Here is a 21,476-nt window from a genome sequence, read left to right as displayed (position 1 = left end):
ATCTTTCTCAGCATATATTTAAGAGCATTTATTAATGAGTATGATTAGCTCTTTATAATGAGTAATTCAAAGGGAGGAATTTATAAGAATATAACAATAAACTTAGGACTGTTTTCTGCAATCTAGTATCCTCCAAATAACTTGTATTATACCTTCTAAAATGCCCAGGTTATGGGTCATGGAAACTCTAGCATATCCAAAAATGTGGAGTCCTTGGGGTTCTCTGAGTTTGGTTGCTTTCTCGCAAACGTTTCGTTACCTGGCTAGGTAACATCTTCAGTGCTAGAGTGGAATGGGGTTTGCTCTCTGTTTATATACAGTAGCATACCCTGGCAGTGTTAGTGGGGGTGTGGGTTTTGTTCTGTTTTTTCCTTTGGTAGTTTCTTGATTAGGGTATTGTTTACTGCTTGATTGTATGTCTGGTGATAATCTTGTGTTAATCTCTGCTTATCTGGGTGATGATTGCTGATGAGGAGATGTTCTGGTCTTTTGTTTTCCCTTTTATTGTCTCTTTTGAATACTGTGTAGATGTTGTTTATCTCTGTATGCCTGTTAATGGCTGTCTTGCCTGAATACCAAGCTTCCAGGAATTCCCTCGCATCTTTGTTATAGTCCTTACACTGTATGTTTAAGAAGTTTTGGAAAGCTTTTAAGCAAACCAAAAGACCCACTAGCCCAAGAAGAAAAAACAGGGGTAATCTACAACATACAGTGTAAGGACTGTAACAAGGCTAGCAGAGTGCATCCATGAACACTAACTAGCAGTCAGAAGACACAATGAAAACTCCTTAATCTCACAACACATGGACAGACTTAACCATAGTTTCCACTGGGAAACTGTCAGCAACTTAGACCAAGCTAAATCCAAAAATACGGGTAACAAAACATTTGCAAGAAAACAACCAAGCTCAGAGAACCCCAAGGACTCCACAGTTCAACCTTGAGCTACACATATTTGCTTCTACTGATATCCAAAAATATCAGATTGGTGAAGGTTGCCTATCAATAAGGAAAATGAAATGTCTGTCTCTGTGAATTTGGAAATGGTATTTAAAATATTTTGTTTTGTTTTCCAGTGGAATAAAATAAAAGTAGACTGAAAGGGAAGAAACACAAATGGACAAAACATCTTTAAAATAAAAAAGGAAAAACAAAATTAGCAATGTGAACAACCAAGGAGAAAACAATTAGAAATCCTTTTTTAAAAATACAACAGTCCCCAGTTTAAGAACAAGTTCTGTTCCCAAGGTCTGTCCTTAAGTCAAATTTATATGTAAGCCAGAACAGGATTATTGCATAACACTGTAAAACTAGTATTGCGTAATCAACTCAAACCATTGTGTATTTAACTTGAATCATTGTGTATTTAACTTGAATTTTGCTAGAATAGGCTCCATTCTTAACTATGGGTTGTCTGTAACCCGGGTGTTCTTAACCTGGGGACTACCTATATTTATTCCTGCCTCTGTTCCCTCTTCAAAACAAATAAATGTTTACAAAAATCACAGATTATAAAATAATTTTATTGTCAATTGTCTTATAGGATTTTTCTCTGCAGGGAGGTAAGTAAGATGTCCCTAGTTAGTGCTACTGAAACCACTGGAGAACAACTACAACATAATATTCTATACGTATAAAGTCTCATCCTGTATTTTAAGAAAATACTGTAGTGATTGACTGAGAAAAGCCAAGCCTATGGAACATTACTGTACTCTTATTTACTGGCTATCGTACTTCAGTATTTAGACAAGAATCAGTATCATGGGCATCTATTTTCATACCCATGCACAAGCTGTTCAAAGGATAAACTGGAAAGGGGAAAAAGTCACTAATGGTCAATATAATAATGAATTCATGTTATGGACAAGAAGATTATTTTTTACAATTTTCTATCCCACTTTGTATTTAATCTTAAAATACATTCAGGGAGAAAACGAAATTTCAGAAAAAGAACTCTCTCTGCATTGCTGTTCCCAGTTTGTTTGGAAAGACCTGAGAGAACAATACGGTCAAACTCTATTTATGAAAGAGGAGGGCAGATGTTTCAGACCACAGCAAGACACTAATAAAAAGCACACAAACATTAGAGCCTGAAAGGTCCTCAAAAGATTCACAAGGCGAAGTTCAATCTTGAACACTAAAATAGGTCATTCCATCCTGAAAGTTGCTGTAAGTTTGTAACATGAAAAAAAAATAAAATCAAACACTGGAGTTTTGGAAATGTCACAGTTCACTGTCCCATTTTTAGACAGCCAACTTGTTTACCTCTGTTTCTTTACCAAGTCCTTACTAGTTATGAATGTCATTTTCTTTTCTGTCATTGCAGTCTCATTCGTTTCTCTGGTGGCCCTTTAGCAGCAGTGCTCTGTTGTGTGGCCTTTGCAGCTTCCTTCTCCTCTTGTTTTATAGCTTCAGGTGCTGGTTCTGATTCTTTCTTAATCTGATCCACTGAAAAAAAAAATGAACCACATGAAGCCTAATTCTAATAACCTTATCCTGTCCTATTATCAGTACTATGAGATATTTCCTGGCTGCTAGACTTCATTGAAAGAATCACCTCAATTTTTACCAGTAAGTACTAGAAACAAACTCAGTTCCATTCCTCTTTGTCTGGAACTGAAACAGTTTCACTTAGCAGAGCAATGGAGAAATGATGGCCATAGGAAAAAAAGAGCCCTTCATTTTTTCCCAATTTTCAGGTGGCCTTCCATAACCCTAAGGCCACCATTGTAATTCAAAATTGCCAGAATACCAAGACTGCTTGAATTGCTGCATGCAGATTTTCTTTTCCTGTGAGAAAATCATAAGTTCTTGCTCTCTGGATGGTATAATAGAAAAAAAAGAATGAAAGCTGGGAATTCTTTAGGATCCAAGATACAAAAAACCCTATATGCATAAAGTGATATGCATAATGACCAACCTGGACAAAGCTAATTTTCTCAAAGGCCTCAGTTAAAACTAAACTTATACATTTGCTAGATTTGATCACATTTAAAAACATTGACTAAATTCTTACCTGGGACTGGTTTTTCTCCAGCCTTTTGCTGTGAACAAAGGGAGAAAAATTGGGTCATTAATCAGAAATGCACATCTTGGTCTGGCATAGGTATAAAGTTGCATTCTCTTACTGAAAATTACCTGAATGGAGATTAAGAAATATTGTCTGTGATTTATCTTGTTATAACTGTATTCAGGAATAACATAGTAAGTCACACAAATGGTTGTCACATAGAACATTGTTTTGTTTTCTATTGCCCCAGAGAGCAGGACCATAACTAATGGGTTAAAATTACAAGGAAGTCAGTTCAGGGTAGATTTGTTTCATATTATTATAGAGTTGGAAGGAATCTTAGAGGTCATCTAACCTCCTGCTCAGTGCAGGATCCACTACAGCATCTTTGACAGGATCTAAATTGGATAGGAGGTTACATCACCTCTAAGGTTCCTTCCAGCTCTGTAATTCTATGGAATACTTTTCTTCTATGCTATTCATCTAAAAGGTCATCCACAAATGTGATCAATGTCATCTCAGTACTACATCCTGGTGTGAAGCCCAACTGAAAAGGGTCCAGTTAATAATTTCCTTGAGGGGCCTCTAGAGCTGCAAACTGAACACTTTCTCAACAATCTTCTCTTTTTATTGTCCAGAATTGTTGGGTCCAGGAATTTTTTTTCTTTAGGAGCAGAAAGAACTCCACCTATTTAAGAGCTGGCGGAACCACCTCCTCTCTCAAGAGTTCATTCACCATCTCATGGATCCAACCACGTCATCTCTTGTCCACAGGTTAAGGACCCCACCTAGTTCCTTAGGATCAACAGGCTCTAACTCTTTCCAGATAACCATGCTAGACCATGCATCAGTCAATCTCAAAGGACCTGCAAAGCCAGAGTCCAATTCAGAGCAGATCTGTGTGATTTTATCCAACATATATATATATATATATACACACCTAGAACAGTCTTTATAACATATCTCATTATACCAAACAGTAGTTTGCAATTTGACTGATACCTGCACAAACTTAGGAGGAAATTTTTGTCTCAGATCTAGAAGTAATGCATCCACACGTTGCCTCTGGAAAATAGAGCTTGGTTCCTCCTTCTTCTTTGCTTTTGGTTTGGCTTTATCTGAAAATAAAATTATATAGATCACAATGAAAGCACCCATTAGAATATACACTTTTTGATATCATAATTTGTAAACTAAATGAGAAACAATGAGTGTCTAATTCTAGTTAAATAGAAATGAAACTCAGATGGATATTCTTATATTTTGCAATCCACGTAAAATAGGTATAATGACTTTGATCAATTTATACTGCAACATATACTTGTTACAGCTACAGGAAAAAAATTAATAGATGGCAGAAAATGATAATTCTGTGGGCTGGGAAGCTGAAAATACATTTTAAAACAGTAAGTATTAATGGAAGAACCTGCCACCCTATACAGAAATAGTATACTGACATGTGATATTTCTGAAATGAGAGCCAGTGTGTGATGGAATGTGAGGGTGACCTTGGAAGATGGGGGGAAGAGATGCCGCCTAGGGAATGATCAGATAAAAGAGAAAGGAATCCACAACAGTGTAATGGTCAGAGAAAGAAACTTATAAAAAGATCCACCCTAAATACTCAGGCAGTAAATAGGGAGGGCAGGAGATCTGTACTTTCAGACTTGCAAGATTCTGTTAATGTAGCCTTACAATAAAGTAGAATTAGCTCATCTAATCATGTTTCCTGTCTGGTTTACCCATGACGGCTGATACAGAGTGATGTTGTGATTAAGGTGTTAGACTAGGAGCAGAGAGGTCCAGGTTCTAAACCAATTTTAAGCACAGAAGCCAGCTGGGTAACCTTAAGCCAGTCACTTCCTTTCAGACCTAAATCAGGCTCTGTGAAAACCCAGCCAATAAATGCCCCCGCCCCCCCGGCCATCATCCAGGGACAGCTTTGCTATGTGGTCTGGGCAAGCATGATGCAAAAAACTCAGAACCTGCAGCCAAGTGAGACAAACGCAACGAAGAAAAACATGACATTTCTTTAGTGCTTTACTTATTCTGTATTCTATTTTTTAGAAATATAAAAAGACAGCAACATTAACAGGTATTTCACTGAAGTACACAGGCTGAAACCGATCACATAATTTCTGTCTAAGAAAAAAGGAAGAAAATTTTTTAAAATCTGGAGTCCTAGATATCTTACCTCGTTCCTCTTGATCTTTGAAATGCCACCAATAACCTTTGGAAGGGTGATAGCGACAATAAGACATAGCTTCCTCAAAAGCTGACTGGATTCCATGTACTGCAGTGAGCTGGACAAAATACATTTATAAGAAAATGTGTGATTTCTTCCTTAGTACAGTATTTCAGCCAGCCACATGGGCCAATTCACAACATAAAATTTATTTTTCATATGCAGCCCAATATTCTGAGCTTTGTTTGGTACAGTTTCCCACTATCTCATTACACACCAGGATGGAAGTTGGGCAAGTGGGTATATGGAGACTAAAAGGAGCACAGAGAACAACATGCTAGCCTTCCATTCAGTAAAGAGGAAAGAACAGATATGAGATAAATAAATAAAATAACAGATATGAAATGTGGTAATCTGGCCTCAGACTAATTTTATACGGTCTCTGACTTAGCTTTAAAGCCCAAATGCCAGAGGTTAGTATAGACCTCTGACACGAGCTACAGTGGGGCAAAAAAGTATTTAGTCAGCCACCAATTGTGCAAGTTCTCCCACTTAAAAAGATGAGAGAGGCCTGTAATTTTCATCATAGGTATACCTCAACTATGAGAGACAAAATGGGGGGAAAAATCCAGAAAATCACATTGTCTGATTTTTAAAGAATTCATTTGCAAATCATGGTGGAAAATAAGTATTTGGTCAATATCAAAAGTTCATCTCAATACTTTGTTATATATCCTTTGTTGGCAATGACAGAGGTCAAACGTTTTCTGTAAGTCTTCACAAGGTTTTCACACACTGTTGCTGGTATTTTGGCCCATTCCTCCATGCAGATCTCCTCTAGAGCAATGATGTTTTGGGGCTGTCGCTGGGCAACACGGACTTTCAACTCCCTCCAAAGGTTTTCCATGGGATTGAGATCTGGAGACTGGCTAGGCCACTCCAGGACCTTGAAATGCTTCTTACGAAGCCACTCCTTCATTGCCCGGGCGGTGTGTTTGGGATCACTGTCATGCTGAAAGACCCAGCCATGTTTCATCTTCAATGCCCTTGCTGATGGAAGGAGGTGTTCACTCAAAATCTCACGATACATGGCCCCATTCATTCTTTCCTTTACACGGATCAGTCGTCCTGGTCCCTTTGCAGAAAAACAGCCCCAAAGCATGATGTTTCCACCCCCATGCTTCACAGTAGGTATGGTGTTCTTTGGATGCAACTCAGCATTCTCTCTCCTCCAAACACAACAAGTTTAGACCAAAACGTTCTACTTTGGTTTCATCTGACCATATGACATTCTCCCAATCCTCTTCTGGATCATCCAAATGCTCTCTAGCAAACTTCAGATGGGCCCGGACATGTACTGGCTTAAGCAGGGGGACACGTCTGGCACTGCAGGATTTGAGTCCCTGGCGGCATAGTGTGTTACTGATGGTAGCCTTTGTTACTTTGGTCCCAGCTCTCTGCAAGTCATTCACTAGGTCCCCCCATGTGGTTCTGGGATTTTTGCTCACCATTCTTGTGATCATTTTGACCCCACGGGGTGAGATCTTGCATGGAGCCCCAGATTGAGGGAGATTATCAGTGGTCTTGTATGTCTTCCATTTTCTAATTATTGCTCCCACAGTTGATTTCTTCACACCAAGCTGCTTGCCTATTGCAGATTCAGTCTTCCCAGCCTGGTGCAGGTCTACAATTTTGTTTCTGGTGTCCTTCGACAGCTCTTTGGTCTTGGCCATAGTGGAGTTTGAGTGTGACTGTTTGAGGTTGTGGACAGGTGTCTTTATACTGATAACAAGGTCAAACAGGTGCCATTACTACAGGTAACGAGTGGAGGACAGAGGAGCCTCTTAAAGAAGTAATTACAGGTCTGTGAGAGCCAGACATCTTGCTTGTTTGTAGGTGACCAAATACTTATTTTCCACCATGATTTGCAAATAAATGCTTTAAAAATCAGACAATGTGATTTTCTGGATTTTTTTCCTCATTTTATCTCTCATAGTTGAGGTATACCTATGATGAAAATTACAGGCCTCTCTCATCTTTTTAAGTGGGAGAACTTGCACAATTGGTGGCTGACTAAATACCTTTTTGCCCCACTGTATCTAATCTTCCCTGCAGCATTATGCTAAAGGAAGTGAGGAAAAAAGGTATCAGAAATAAAAGTGGGGAAGAATGTTATCAGAAAAATAGGTGCCTGACTTATTTTGGCTCTGATTTCATGTAACATGCAGTCTTCAGCAATTATCACTGAAAGGATTAATAAAATAAAAGCAATCTGATTATTTATTCATTTATTTAAAAGATTTATATGGCCACCCATCTTGTAAAATACAACTCTGGGTGGTTCACTGCAGTAACAAAACCAAAAACAGGAAAACCAGGTACCTGGCCACAATCTCCAGTCCATCCAGCAGTATCATCCTCAGGCTCCCACCTCACCCTATCCCAGTGCCTGGGGGAAAAGCCAACCCTTCACAGCCTTCCAGAAGGCTAAAAGGCTGGGAGCCTGCCAGATCCCAGGGGGAAGGATGTTCCACAGGGCAGGGGCTACTACAGAAAAGGCACACTTCCTAGGTCCTACTAGATGGCAACGTTTAAGGGACAGGACCTAGAGCATGCCCATCTTGTCTAGCTTAATGGAGCAGGCAGATACCCTCAGGGAGAGGCAGTCCTTTAAATAACCTGGGCCTGTTCAATGTAGGGCTTTAAAGGTAATAACCAGCACCTTAAATCACACCTGGAAAGAAACTGGAAGCCAGCAGAGCCCATGCAGCAGCAGTGTAACATGGGCAAACTCAGGGGCACCCAGCACTAGGTGAGCCACTGCATTCTGGACCACTTGTAACTTCCAGGTGATCTTCAAGGGCAGCCCCCTACTGAACACTTTTCAGTAGTTCAACCAGGAAGTGACTAAAGTGTGAGTGACCTTGAGCAAGACCACATATTAGTCAGAACAAGTACAGATTGCAAATATTTCACACATAGATCATCTTCAGTGGTCCTTCTTGAGATGTCTCCACCTTCTGTGATTAGGCAAGTAGCTACCATTGATAAGACTATCTAAGCGAGAATGTCCTATTTATGGGAGAAGTACCGAAGCTAAATCTATGCAGAGGGAATTTTCCATCTTATGTATTGGTATATAATCTAATATAATTCTAAACTTTCATTTTTCCACTTTTGCTTATGTTTTTATGGAAAATATATTTTTTCAGAAAAATTAAACTTTCAAAAGCTTAAATGTAAACGAAGAAGCAGAAAGCAAACCAAAATATTTTATGGACAATTCCTTTATTATAATAAAACAAGTGTCACAGAGACTTACCACTCTGGAGTTTACAACTGACCCCAAGTCAGGTGCCTGATAAATCACTCCAGCAATAATATAATAATCAGCCAATGGGATAACTTTAAAAGAAGCATAGTATTAGTCAAGCCAATCCATTCTAGGTATATAATAGGTGTATTTGGTTAATTTATCATATAAAAAACAGTAATGAAATTGAAATAAAATTAGATTACAAGTTAATATTTAAGTCCTACATCCTCAAAAGACATACGTTTATGGTCATGTCTTTAAACTATTTCAGCCTTATAAAAACAATACTATATAAATTCCCCAAATTCTGTTTGCATTAATCAGTGGCACAGATGCATAAATAATTAGCCTTATACTTTAAAAGTTACAGTGAGAGAGACATAAAATGCAGAAAGATTAAACCAACATGGCCAGATAAAATCTTAACTATAATAAGATTGGATAAAATCTTAACTACAATAAGATATCAGTTTGGCCCCAAAAAGGAATAGCTTGAAGACAAAACGAGTTTTGTTATCCATATTGCCTTTCACCACAAGAGGGCATTCCGTTATTGTTGCAGAAAGTAGTTAGCCATGAAGACAGGTTTCAACACTATCCTCATGTCCTCCAGAGCAAATATTATTTCAAATTGGATTGGCTAGTTGGAGATAATGGAAATCTAACACCCTTAGAGGGCCTCAGTTTGAAAAGAAGAAAACATAACAATTTAAGAAGAAAACATAACAATCATACCAAAAGCAGGTAAAGATCATACTCAGTGTCCTAACTATCGTCCAATCTGATTGATTAATGTCAATACAAAGATTCTAACAGCAGTGTTAGCAAACAGATTACAGCAAGTGATATCGTTTGTTATTAAGAATGATCCAGTGAGGTTTATAAAAACTGGGCAAGCATCAGACAATATTAGGTTAGTTGTAGATTTAATAGACTTGAATAAAAGATCAATTTGTAATTTTATTATTAGATGCTGAAAAAGCCTTTGACAAAATATACAAGCAGTATATGTTTGCCATACTGAATAGATTTAGATTTCCTTTGGAATTTATAAAATGGATTAAGATATTAGTTGCCCACATCTAAAGTAAAGGTTAATGGTATATTTTCTCCTACTTTTCCACTATTTAGAGAAACTAGGCAAGGATGTCCACTTTCACCCTTGCTCTTTAACATTTGCGTGGAACCCTTGGCTTGTGCTATTAGACAACACAGGGAGTTCTATGGAGTAGTACACAATTCAGTTGATTATGTTCAGTTGAACATAAATTGGTTTTATTTGCAGATGACATTCTTTTGCTTATTTCTAAGCCTCATACTACTATTCCAATGTTGATGCAAATGATAGATCTCTTTGGTAAATTAGCAGGATACTTCACTAACTGATCCAAATTGGAATTGATGCCAATAGATGAAAACTTGCTTACCCATTCATTTAAGGAATACCAATTCCATATTTGTACCAAATCTATAAAATATTTAGGTATGTCTATACCAAAGGATATAACTCAGTTAGCAATATGTAATATAAATAAAATATACAGAGAGGTTTCTTCAGCTATCAATAGATGGGTGTCATTAAACCTCACCTTTTTGGGAAAGATGAACATTCTCAAAATGAATATTATTCCCAGATTTATTTACATTCTGAGAGGAATTCCAGTTATCTTCAGAAAATAAATTGTTTATAAAATTTCTATGGGGTTTTTCAATTCTAAGAATATCTTTACAGAAATGCAATTATCAATTAATGAGGGAGGATTCGGTCTTCCAAATCTGGTGATATATCATCATGCTTATCTATTGTCAAATATTAAATACTGGAAGCCAACAAGTGGCGTTAATTTTCCAATTTGGGCAACTTAGGAATATACACATGTAACACCTTTGGTTAGATGGACAGTATTAGGTTCGAAATACACCAAAACTCTAATATCTCTGAAAACAGTTTCATCAGTTAGAAAGCTATGGAATGTAATGTCTAATAAAAAAAAAAGATTTGACCTTTTTTCCCATGCCAAACTGACTTTATGGGGAAACCCAACTTTAAAAATTGGGAAAAAGATGGTGATATGGAAAAATTGAATGGAAGCAGGGATCAACTGATAGATGATGAAGATGAATTTTTAATGTATGCTGTGTTAAGAGATAAATATCATCTACCAGATGTAACCCAATGGCAATATTTACAATTACAATATTTGTTAATATTGCTTGGACCAGCAGCATTTTCAGCTTCTGAGACACCTGAGATATTAGAACATCTTGTTAAGTTCTTTAAAACTAAAAATCCTACTATTAGCTTGTACAGATACTTGTTATCAATAAATCAATTTGATATGCAGATGCTAAGGGATGAGTGGAATAAAGAATTAGAAGTTTCTATATTGCCTAGACAATGGGAGAATGTTTTAACTTCTATAGCAAGAGTGTCAATGGACCTCAAATTATGACTTACACAACAAAAAATAATATTTAGAATTTATTGGACTCTACTACATCTGTATAGAAAAGGACTGTCAAAAACAGCATTTTGTTGGAGATGTAATAAGGACAATGCTTCTTTAAAACATATGTTTTTACAATGTTCTATACTTATCAAGTTTTGGGAGAAAGTACTGGACTATATAAATAGGATTGTGCAACAAAAGCTAAAATTTTCAGAGGATAATATTCTTTCAAACTATACACCTAGTACATGGAACTTGACAACTGGACAGCGTAAATGGATTCTCCGTGCCCTTACTTTGACCAAAAGACTGATACTGCAATATTGAAAAGATAAATATATGGACCCATTTAGTCAATGGATTGAAGACCTGATTACACTTCCTACTTATGAGCGGATTGCCTATAGACATAGACCTTGTAGTGGACAAATATAATGATTTTATACAAAATACACTGGCTTAATAAAAAAAACAGGAGAGTCATATAACTCTATTAGAAATATATATATGTACTTGATAACATTTGTATTAGATAAGCATATATAGAATTGGAACTATGTGCTATTATAATGATATATTAACTTTTTTGATACTTTTTCATTTTATGTTAAAGCACTTTTATGTATTTTTTTCTTTTTTTGTAATTAAAAAAATTAATAATAAAAAAAGAAGAGAACATAATGATACAAACTCTGGGAATGAACCACATTGTTTCTGGTTCTATTTGTTCTTTTACTGACATAATAAAAAAGGTGGAACTTCCTAGCTCAAAAATAAGATATGAACCTTCCCAATATAGGCTTTGCTCAGAGCTTGTACAATTTGACCAGCTACACAAGTAGGCCACACTGTGAGGTAAGATGGGAGCAGGGTAAAGAACTGTTATTTCCCAGTTACTACAGTATACTACCCGAATACACACTGGAGAAGAAAACACAATGTTGTTTTAGACTCACAGAATCACAGAATTGAAAGCTATAATTTAGGCCATTGTAGAACCCCAGTGCTCTATGCAAAATGAGACACTTAGGCCATGAAGTCCCATTCTACATGCAAGTATTATGCCTGTACTGGGAAAATCTATATCTATGGCAAGCTTTCACAACCTAGACACCGTCCAGATGTTTGGATTTCAGCTCCCCAAATTCTCCAGCCAGCATGGCCATTGGTAAAAATTCTAGGAATTGGTCTATCTGGAGAACATGCAGACTGGGAAAGGTTAATCATAGCTCATGCTCTAAATTCTGAATAGGAAAGCTGTCTACATCCTTACCTTGGGTTGGATTCTGTCTTTGCTGCTTACGGATGATGAAGAGAATTGGCTCTTGTGCATGGAGAAGAATATATTCTACTCCAACCATTTGACTGAAAGGTAAAAGGACAGAGCTAAATCTAGAGACACAAAACGATTGTAGAGACTATAAACACTGAAACTATAAGTTATCTTAGTGTCGAGAAAAAAGAACAGTCCCTTTTTGAAAAGAGGTAATCTAGAAATCATTAAGTTGTGAATAATTCCTTCTTTTCCCCCAATGCCTCTTGGTGAAGAGTGGGGATTTATATTGATAGCTTTAATAAATTTGCAAACTGCTGGACTTCTTTTCCCTTGGCACACAGATAGGTCAAAGAAGGTGATTTAAAAGCATATTGATTTAAATAATTGGCATGAATTTCTAATATTAGGAAACAGAAACCATAACACTATTCAAAAATCTCAGCTATGAATTGGAAAAATGAAAAAAGATTCAATTAAGAAGTTTCAGAATGTACAAAAAGAAATTAGCAGCTTTAATATGAAGCAAATTAAAGGAATAAAAATAACTGGAGCAAAAATTAAAGTACTGGGAAGGTCCCAAATAACTGCTTACTAATAAGAAAATGGTTCTCCAGGAAGTAGCCTTTCCATGCAAAAAACAAATAGTACATGTTATTTTAGCCTCACTGAAATGTGTTTTCTAAGTAATCCCTTTATTCATAGTTTACAGTAGAAACATACAGTAGGACTATACAGCAGTCAAGGTTTCATACTGAGGCAATGATTAAAGACTCTCCCCACTCCACATTCACAAACAGACACAAGGTTAGATAAGCAGATTTACTGCAAAGAATTAGGAAGCCATACGTATGAAGAAAACCTCCATCAAACTGTACCCTCAAATCTTGCCCAATAGATAAATTAATCCCCAGCTTAAATCCTGGGCCTCTTCCTCCCACTTTCTCAATAAGTGGCAATTTGGCTGCTTGTTTCCTGGCTTTGAGGATTTGCCCCATGTTTACAAAAGGGCTTTCTCATACCAGAGACGCCTGCCTCACCCGCTTCAAGCTTCAGCAACAACAGTGGTATCAGCACTGTTGGTTTTGTTTTCAGTTTTGGTTAAAAAGATATTGTATTGAATCAACTTTAGTTAATGTCAAAATATAGAAGCATTTGACTTAAAAACAATTTTGATATCAGCAGAAAAATACTTTATCAAATACACACAGAACAAATCAATTACAAACAAAAACAGAAGTTTAGATTTGGCACAATATAGCTTAATTATTTGCCTTCTAATTTCTGGGAAATAAAGTTTCAGAAGCTTGGGTTTTTGGTTTTTGTCTGGCAGTGGAATGAATATTCTATATTCTTCATATCTGCTTTAGAGAGTTAGGGTATATACATTTAAAAAAATATTGTTACTGATTTAAAAAACACATAGAGTAATTTCATTTATCTGATTTCAAAATGGGCTTGTTAAATTAACTGCGTTTTTAATTATAATTCATCCTATTCACTGACTCAAACAAAATAAGCTTCACTCATCAGTTTAACTTGTATTTAAATTATGGCCAATACACCTCTCCTTTTATTTTGATAGGAGTGCTTTAAAAACCTTTGGTTTATTCCTTTCCTAAAAGAAAAGTACAGGTAGTCCTCAGTTTACAATGGCAATTTGGACTGGAAATGCCGTCGCTAAGCAACGCAGTCATAAAGCGTGAAGTCACGTTACCACGTCACCAGTTGTAAGTCCCCCTCATTCAGCACCGTCATAACTTTGAATGGTCACTGAAAAAATGGATGTAACCCAAGGACTACCTGTATTATGCCACACATTTTTTCCTATTATTTTATATCTTAGTTGATATTATGCCATCATTTTTTCCTGAAAACTGAGAAACTAATAATGCTATACCAACTTACTTCAAGTGGTCCAAGGTTAGCCTTTGCATTTTGACCATTTCATTGTTGCATGTTCGATCATAGAATGGATTGCTACGCTCTGAGAAGTAGTCCAACACACTCCCACTGTTTAATATTGGAATCCATGAACTGTCAACCCAGGAAATTCCCAGCAGGTTATCTACAAGAGTGGGATGAGGAGTGAGAGAGAAGCAAGGAAAGAGGTGAAAAGAGAAAAATGTAATTAGCATTCAAAAAAACCAATGACAGGGTCTCACAAAAATGTATTCAATTGCAATAAAAAAAAAAAATCTTTTACTTTAACCAGCCTGAGATGTTTTAGTGCAAAAGCTTAGACATTAGACCAGCAATAACACAGTAAATTCTCTCTTTAACATAGGCTCAGGACCCATAAACCATACTCTACCCACTGAAGTATAAAATATTTAAACTATCAATTTCAAATTTTTGTTTTAGTCCCAAAACACACAACACAGCAAACTTGCTGAAGTTGAGCACATCTGAGCACAAAGCCTGGATAAGAGGTCTCCTAAGAAATTTGTATTTGCCAGCTTGAGTTCTATGGAAGTAAAAAACAAACAATGCAACAAAGTGATAAATAAGTAATACCAGAGCAGAAATCCTTGAGCAAACAAAACAAATTCAAAGCCATACCACCACGCCATCTTCTATACCAGTAGACTTGGAATACTGTTTAACTTCAATTGTATCTATGTCCAACAGGATGTCATAGCAGGATATAAGAAAAAAAAAATGGCACTGGGAATTTTTAGCTTAGAAAAACGATGTAGCAGTGAACATGATAAAGGTTTATAAACTTGACCATTGTTCAGACAGATTTTCTTTCTTTTCCTACAATACCTGAATTCAGAGTAACCTACTGAAATCGCCTAGATAAAATAAAGTATTTTTTATATAACGTAACCTCTACATTCAGGAAATATATCTTTCTTGAATGTTGCAAAATTCAGTGGAGTATGCTTGTTACTCTGTCACACTCTGCTTGTTCATTTCCCAAAGGAAAGGAGGCAGTCAGTTTTGAAAAAACGATGCTTGGTCTTCTGTAGCAGGACTGCTCTTTACAGAATGGTAGTCTTCACCAAGTCATCTTGATACGTAACAATTACAAATAACCAGGCAATTGGAAAAATTTGCAAGATGTTAAGCAGCATTACTGACAGGGAAAAAAGAACAAAAGCAGGGAAGAAGTGGGGTGATGAAAAGTAAATGAAGGGTGGCTGGCAGTGCTTTATATAAGCTATGTCTCATGGGTCTGTAGATGATTCTAGTATGTAAATTGGATCTCCTTCCCTCCTCCACATTTCTGTTGTTATATTTGTTTAATTCCACCAAGTTCTTTGGAAGCTTCAGATAAAATGACATTCCTAAAAATAATGTTACATATAGCAGATGAAATTCAAGAGAAGTACTGCATTATTATATTCTACCACTATAACATTTATCAAGGCAATTGCAATATAAAAGCAAGATTCAGGAAAAGGTGCATGATACTTAAGACACCCTAGGGTCTCAGCCATTTTAAATCTAAAAAAAATACAACAATCTCACAAGAGTTTCAGTGAAAAAAATACTCCAATACTCCATGGAAAAAGGGAATGCAGAAGTGTCCTAATTCAATGTAAGCATTATTACTACTTTCAAACCCAGGATTCCCACAGCAATTAATCTATAGCAGATTCTTGGTTAGGAAGTTTTGAATCAACATGAAATCCAACCTAAGCTGTAATATATGGCTACATAAAATATGCATATTGCTTCAGAAATCTTTTAGAAAGCAAAACCTGGATGCTTGGGAAACCACGCTTAATGCAGCATAAATAGGTCTATGAATAATACATATGCTGCTCTCTAACTCTTGCTAGACAAGGGACAGTCATATTATTATGTAAATATATCTGTTCCATTGCTTTCTATAAAAACAGTTTTTTCTCACTGGAGTAAATTACTTTCTTAAAAATAATTAAAATATTACAAAAGCATCCAAGATAGGACAGCTTTAACAGAGCCCTCCACTGACATTTTTTTAGTAACCTATATTCATTCATCCATCAATCTATATACACAAGCTGCACCAACAGTTACAGATGCACCTCAGTACACCCATGTGACATCTCTCTTTCATGGGCCACACTGGTTACTAGTTGGGTTTCTGGGTGCAGTTCAAGGCACTATTTATTGTCTATAAAGTTCTACAAGGCTCAGGGCCTGCATATTTAAGGGACCATCCTTCCAAAATTATGTCTGCTGTCCTGTAAGATCTAGCAGGGTGGGTATACTCTGGCTTCCACTATGAAACAATGCCATCTTGATCCCAGAGATGTGCTTTTTCTGTCACTGCTCTGGAGTAGCATTCCCCCTGAGGTTTGCTTGGTCCTGATCCTGCTGACCAGACTACTGATTTATACTCTGAAACAGAGATTCAGGATTAAATTAACACTAGCCAATGAGTGTCAGCTGCTTTTTCTTTAAGGACTGCTTTTGATTATTTCTGAACTCTACTTAAAAGTATTTATGACTGACACTAAATGACAAAAAAATCCTAATTTAAAATTAATTCTAGCTTACTGTGAATTTGGAATGTGTCAGAAATATGGTTTTCATTTGTTCTTTCCAGACCTAAAGGTTTGTCTACACTGGGGCTCTATAGTTCTTGTTCAGTCGCTGTTATCAGTTATCAGATCACCTGACTTTCTAGCCCTTTCCACTGCTACAAAACTGGAAGAAATTTCTCTTATGTAGAGTAAAGGTTTGACAGGTGCCTTGATTGTAAGCATGCTTTGGTTCTGAAATTGTTCTTGTCTGATGTATCCTCTGTCCACTCCTTTTAAAATCACTTCTTCCTTTTAGTTCACGAAGAATCTCAGTTGGGCATTTCAAACACAATACAATGCAGTGCATACATTCATAATTGTGGAAGGAAGCAACAAAAACAAAAACACAAACCCTTCAGAATACAATGAATCAACAGGAAAAAACAGAATACAAAAGCTGGATTCACCTAATAATCTAAACCATGATTTGTTTTAATCATAGTCTGAACAAGCTATAGTGGCCTGATTCACATATATGCTAACCCATAAATTGTTGTTCATGAACCATGGTGGATTTAAAAACACATTTTGGCTTAGGTCTCAGACATCTTAATATAACATGTGATTGGTTTGATTTTTATAACGTGCTGCAACAACCAATTATGGCTTCATCAACAAACCACACTTTAGTGCAATGTGTGAACCAGATCACAAACTAGCTTGATCCATTCTTTTATAAACTTCAATGATCAGATGATTGATCCCTATCAATGGCAGGTGTCTATTCTTCCAAGCCAAGAATGTACCAAATATTAATCCCTAATGTTTGTTAGAATTAAGTTAGGCAATACAGTGAAATAGCAGTTAATCTACTTGACTTGGTATCCTATCTTTCTGCCAACAAATGGTAATCAAGGCATGAAATAAAAATAAAGTTTAAAATGCAATTAACTATGAAACCTATTTTAATAGCAAAATAAGAATCATAAACACAACCTTCACGCTCCTCCTCAAATCAGTTCTAAAAACCTCTTACATTATCAACATAAAACTAATTAGTATAACTGAGTTAGGCTAGCAGTGTAATCCTATGCACTGGTTCAAATTTCATGAAAGCACATACATGGCCTAAGAATGTCACATTCTATCTGTGACTTCAGAGTTAAACCAACTAGAACTTTTAGATGTGTGGACTTCAACTCCCAGCATTCCCTAATCAGTATGACCATTGCTGAAATTTTTGTGAGTTGAAATCCATATATCTGGAAATTATCCATGTTATCAATGATATAAGCATGAGTTATTAAGGGAGGATTTGAAACAAGTGAGATTGTATTTTAAGTCTTTAGCTTTCTAATACTGTATTTTGAACTTAATTAATATAAAACTTATTTTATAAGGCCTAATTAAGTCCAGGTAACTTGAAAAATATCCTCCCAAGGAAATGTATAACCTTCTTTTGATCAAAGAAAGCTGAGAAATATATGATTTGATAAATCAGCCACAAAACTATAGAGCTGGAAATTACCTTTGAGGCCATCTAGTCCAATCCCCCCGTTTGGTGTAATAACTGCTAAAGCATATCCGACAGATGGCTGTTTGAAGACTTCCAGCAAAGTGGAACACATCACTTCATGAGATAAACTATTCCACTGGTTTACAGCTCTTATCGTCAGGACATTTCTCTCAACAGATAATTGAATTTACTTCTCTGTAGTTTCAACCCATCCAATCTGCTCCTCTACCCCTAGGAGAATGGAGAACAAATCTACTTCTAAGTATATGGCAACCCTTTAGATATCTAAAGACAGCTATCATATTTCTCCCTGGTCTTGGTCTTCTCTTCCACAAATTAAACATATCCAGTTCCTTTAATTGTTCCTCAGAGGACCTGGTTTCTATTCCTCTCATCATTTTAGTAGCCCTTCTTTGAACTCCCTTGGGCTGTCAATGGCCTTTTTAGACTGCAGTACCTAGAACTGGGCACAGGTCCAACAGGACCTGACAAAGGCAGAATAGGGTGAGGCAATTACTTCCTGTGATCTGGGCTCCAATTCCTGATACTAAATTGAATACATTAGTACTACATTGTAATAAGCATATAGAACTGCATTTTTATTTTGTTTGCATTTCTTGTAAACTGCTTTAAGATGTGGGAGAGATATATTAAATACAAAGAGAAAGCAAAAACCACAGAAACATGATCAGCCAAATTCTTCTCCCCTACTGGCAACCGTTCAATGGAGAAAATCCTAGAAGTTTGTTATTTGTCTTAATATATATTGTATTTTTATGTACATTGGTTTACATCATTAGCCGTTTGAGGAAATTTGGATTCTTAAATGCATTGTATAATAAGCTCAGCTTTAATATGGTCATCTGACCAAAAAGCATAGAAATAACAGTCTAGAAACATTACATTAAATGGCACATGCATATATTAGTCCTTTAATCAATTATAGGCTGACAATATATAAGCATAACTAACTGACGCTGAACATGTAATTGCTAAAATGTATAAACTTTTGTTGAAATTTGAAACAGAGGAAGAACAGGTTAAATGTATGATAAAGTGGTCTAAGAATTTTGGTTATAATATATAGATGCATCAATGGGGAAATACATGGTTAAAAGGGTTGAAATTTACATGATGTTATGAACTGAAAGATATTTTTTATAAAATGATGTATTTTTGGTACATGATGCCAGAGAAATTATCTAGAATGTATAAAGGCACTCCAAATTATGTTGAAATGTGAACAACATGAAGGGAGATTCTATTATGCTTGGTGGACATGTAAAAAAGCTAAAAAATTTTGGATTCAAATACATACATTGATACAGAGGATTGTAAAGGTTAATATTCAATTGAAGCCAGAACTTCTCCTTTTAGGATTGATGGACACACAGAAGTGTCATGGAAGAGTATTTCAATATATGATTACTTCAGTGAGATTATTATATGTACAAAAATGGAAAGATTCAACATTTCCCACTATAGAGGAATGGATGGTGAAATTGACAAATCTTGGTGAGATGGGTAAACTGACTTCTTTGATAAGAGAAAAGCAAAAAAATGAAAAGAGAAAAATGAAAAAAATGAATTTGAGATTTATGGTTTTGATGATTAGATAGGATAGATTACAGAAAGAAGAGAGTCATGATGTAACTTTAGAGAGAGGTTAAAAATAAATTTTTACTTATTGCTGCTGTGAAGAATATTGGAAGCCACTTCTTTATGTCTTTATATCTTTCTTTATATCTTTTTTTTCTATTTTCTTTTTCTATTGCACTTTTAGTTTTTTTGTTATTTCTTCTCTTCTTTTTCAATTTTTCCATTCTAATTTAGTTTGCTGTAGTTTTTATTCTTGTTTTTAAAACTTTTAATAAAAATATTGTTTTAATAAAAATATTGTTTTAATAATAAACTAACTTAATACCTAAAACCTTTCTGTCTTCCTAAAGTTATAACAGTTCTATCCTGAACAGTTTCAGTGCATCTTCGCTTGGTAAAAGTTAAACATGATACATAATAGATGCATATGCATCCAAGAAGTTAACTAAATTGGCCATTATACAAAATTTGGCAACTCTAGAAGAAACTTCAACCAACTGATTAATCAGGAGATATATAACAGGATAGTAGGTAGGTAGGTAGGTAGATAGATAGATATAAATAGTGTGGCAATACAAGTACTGTATACATGTTTCCTTAATGTCTAATAAGCTAAACAAATTAATAAAGTTGTACCAAGTTTTGTTGTTCTGCTATAAAACTGTATATCTACTAAACAGATTATTCTTTTTTTTACTTGCCCCACCTCCCCAAGTAGCTCCTGAATCTGAACCCAATACCTCAAAGCATGAGCATTTATTTAAATGATTAGCTGAACTCTATAAAGTATTCTCTCGTCTGGTTTTATTCAATCTGATTCAAGTGCAATCTCTAATTATACAATTTCCACAGGCTAGAAAAGCTATATACAATTTCCATATTGCAATTAACAAACAAATCAAGCCAACAGATGGATCAGCATATCTTAAGCCCTTCCGGTGCAAAAGCCAGCCGGGTTCTTCGATGTTTTAAAATACAGTAGAGGGGAGCCTAGGCTGCAAATATCCGTACGACCACCGGATAGCAGCGAGGAGTTGGCGTTTTGTGGCTTTCCATGTCGACACCACTCACGAAAATACTTCGTGCCTCTGATGAATTGGAAGCCCAGGAAAACACGCTTTAGAAAAATACTAAAATAAATAAGTAACTAAGCAACCAAGCTGTTCCTCGCAGTTCCATAGGGATCGTCCCTGTTTACACCTAGGTACTAGGCAGCTAAAACTACCCACCCCATCCCCGTCCAGTACCTCGTATATCTACCGCCGCCATGATTCAGTTTCATGCGTCGCATCTATTCCCTCCTGACGCGAAGCTATGACCGCATCAGACCATAGAGAAACGCCGCTGAGATCGATTAAAAGAGAGAAGCAGTGCTTACCTAGAGCGACGAGAGAAGAGGTTGGGCGCATGCGTAGTTGTTGGTTCATGTGTCCAGGCAACCGCAGAATACGGCATGGTTTCTATAGGAACGCTCACAGCGTAATCACGCATCGATTGCGAACGGGTTTCAAATGCAAAACGCTATAGAAGATGTTCACTGTAATCATTCAGAAGTGCTGCGCTTTACAGCATGGTGATAATAACTGTCATTCCAGTGTACGTAAAGTGACCGAGGTGTATAGATTATTGCAATCGTGGTAATTAAGCCTCAGTGTTTTACGTCTGTG

The 21,476-nt window shown here is 36.2% G+C and overlaps 1 protein-coding gene across 1 annotated transcript; it reads right to left on the bottom strand.

Annotated features, from left to right (window-relative positions):
• Window positions 1–26: 26 nt before the first annotated feature.
• Window positions 27–21,135, bottom strand: MED6 (mediator complex subunit 6). The gene is made up of 8 exons (XM_007428337.3): window positions 21,057–21,135; window positions 14,143–14,302; window positions 12,235–12,326; window positions 8,518–8,600; window positions 5,205–5,313; window positions 4,013–4,128; window positions 3,017–3,044; window positions 27–2,448 (listed from the first exon to the last, which is right to left on the bottom strand). Exons 1-8 carry the CDS (start codon window positions 21,076–21,078, stop codon window positions 2,318–2,320), a joined length of 741 nt encoding a protein of 246 aa, XP_007428399.1. The 5' UTR covers window positions 21,079–21,135; the 3' UTR covers window positions 27–2,317.
• Between the last annotated feature and the right edge of the window lie 341 nt (window positions 21,136–21,476).

Source organism: Python bivittatus, unplaced genomic scaffold, assembly GCF_059951505.1.
Source record: "Python bivittatus isolate LINGU-HERP-01145 unplaced genomic scaffold, Pbiv_v1 ctg000480_np1212, whole genome shotgun sequence".
In the NCBI taxonomy this organism is placed as follows: domain Eukaryota; kingdom Metazoa; phylum Chordata; class Lepidosauria; order Squamata; family Pythonidae; genus Python; species Python bivittatus.
This window is presented reverse-complemented; position numbering and strand designations above follow the sequence as displayed.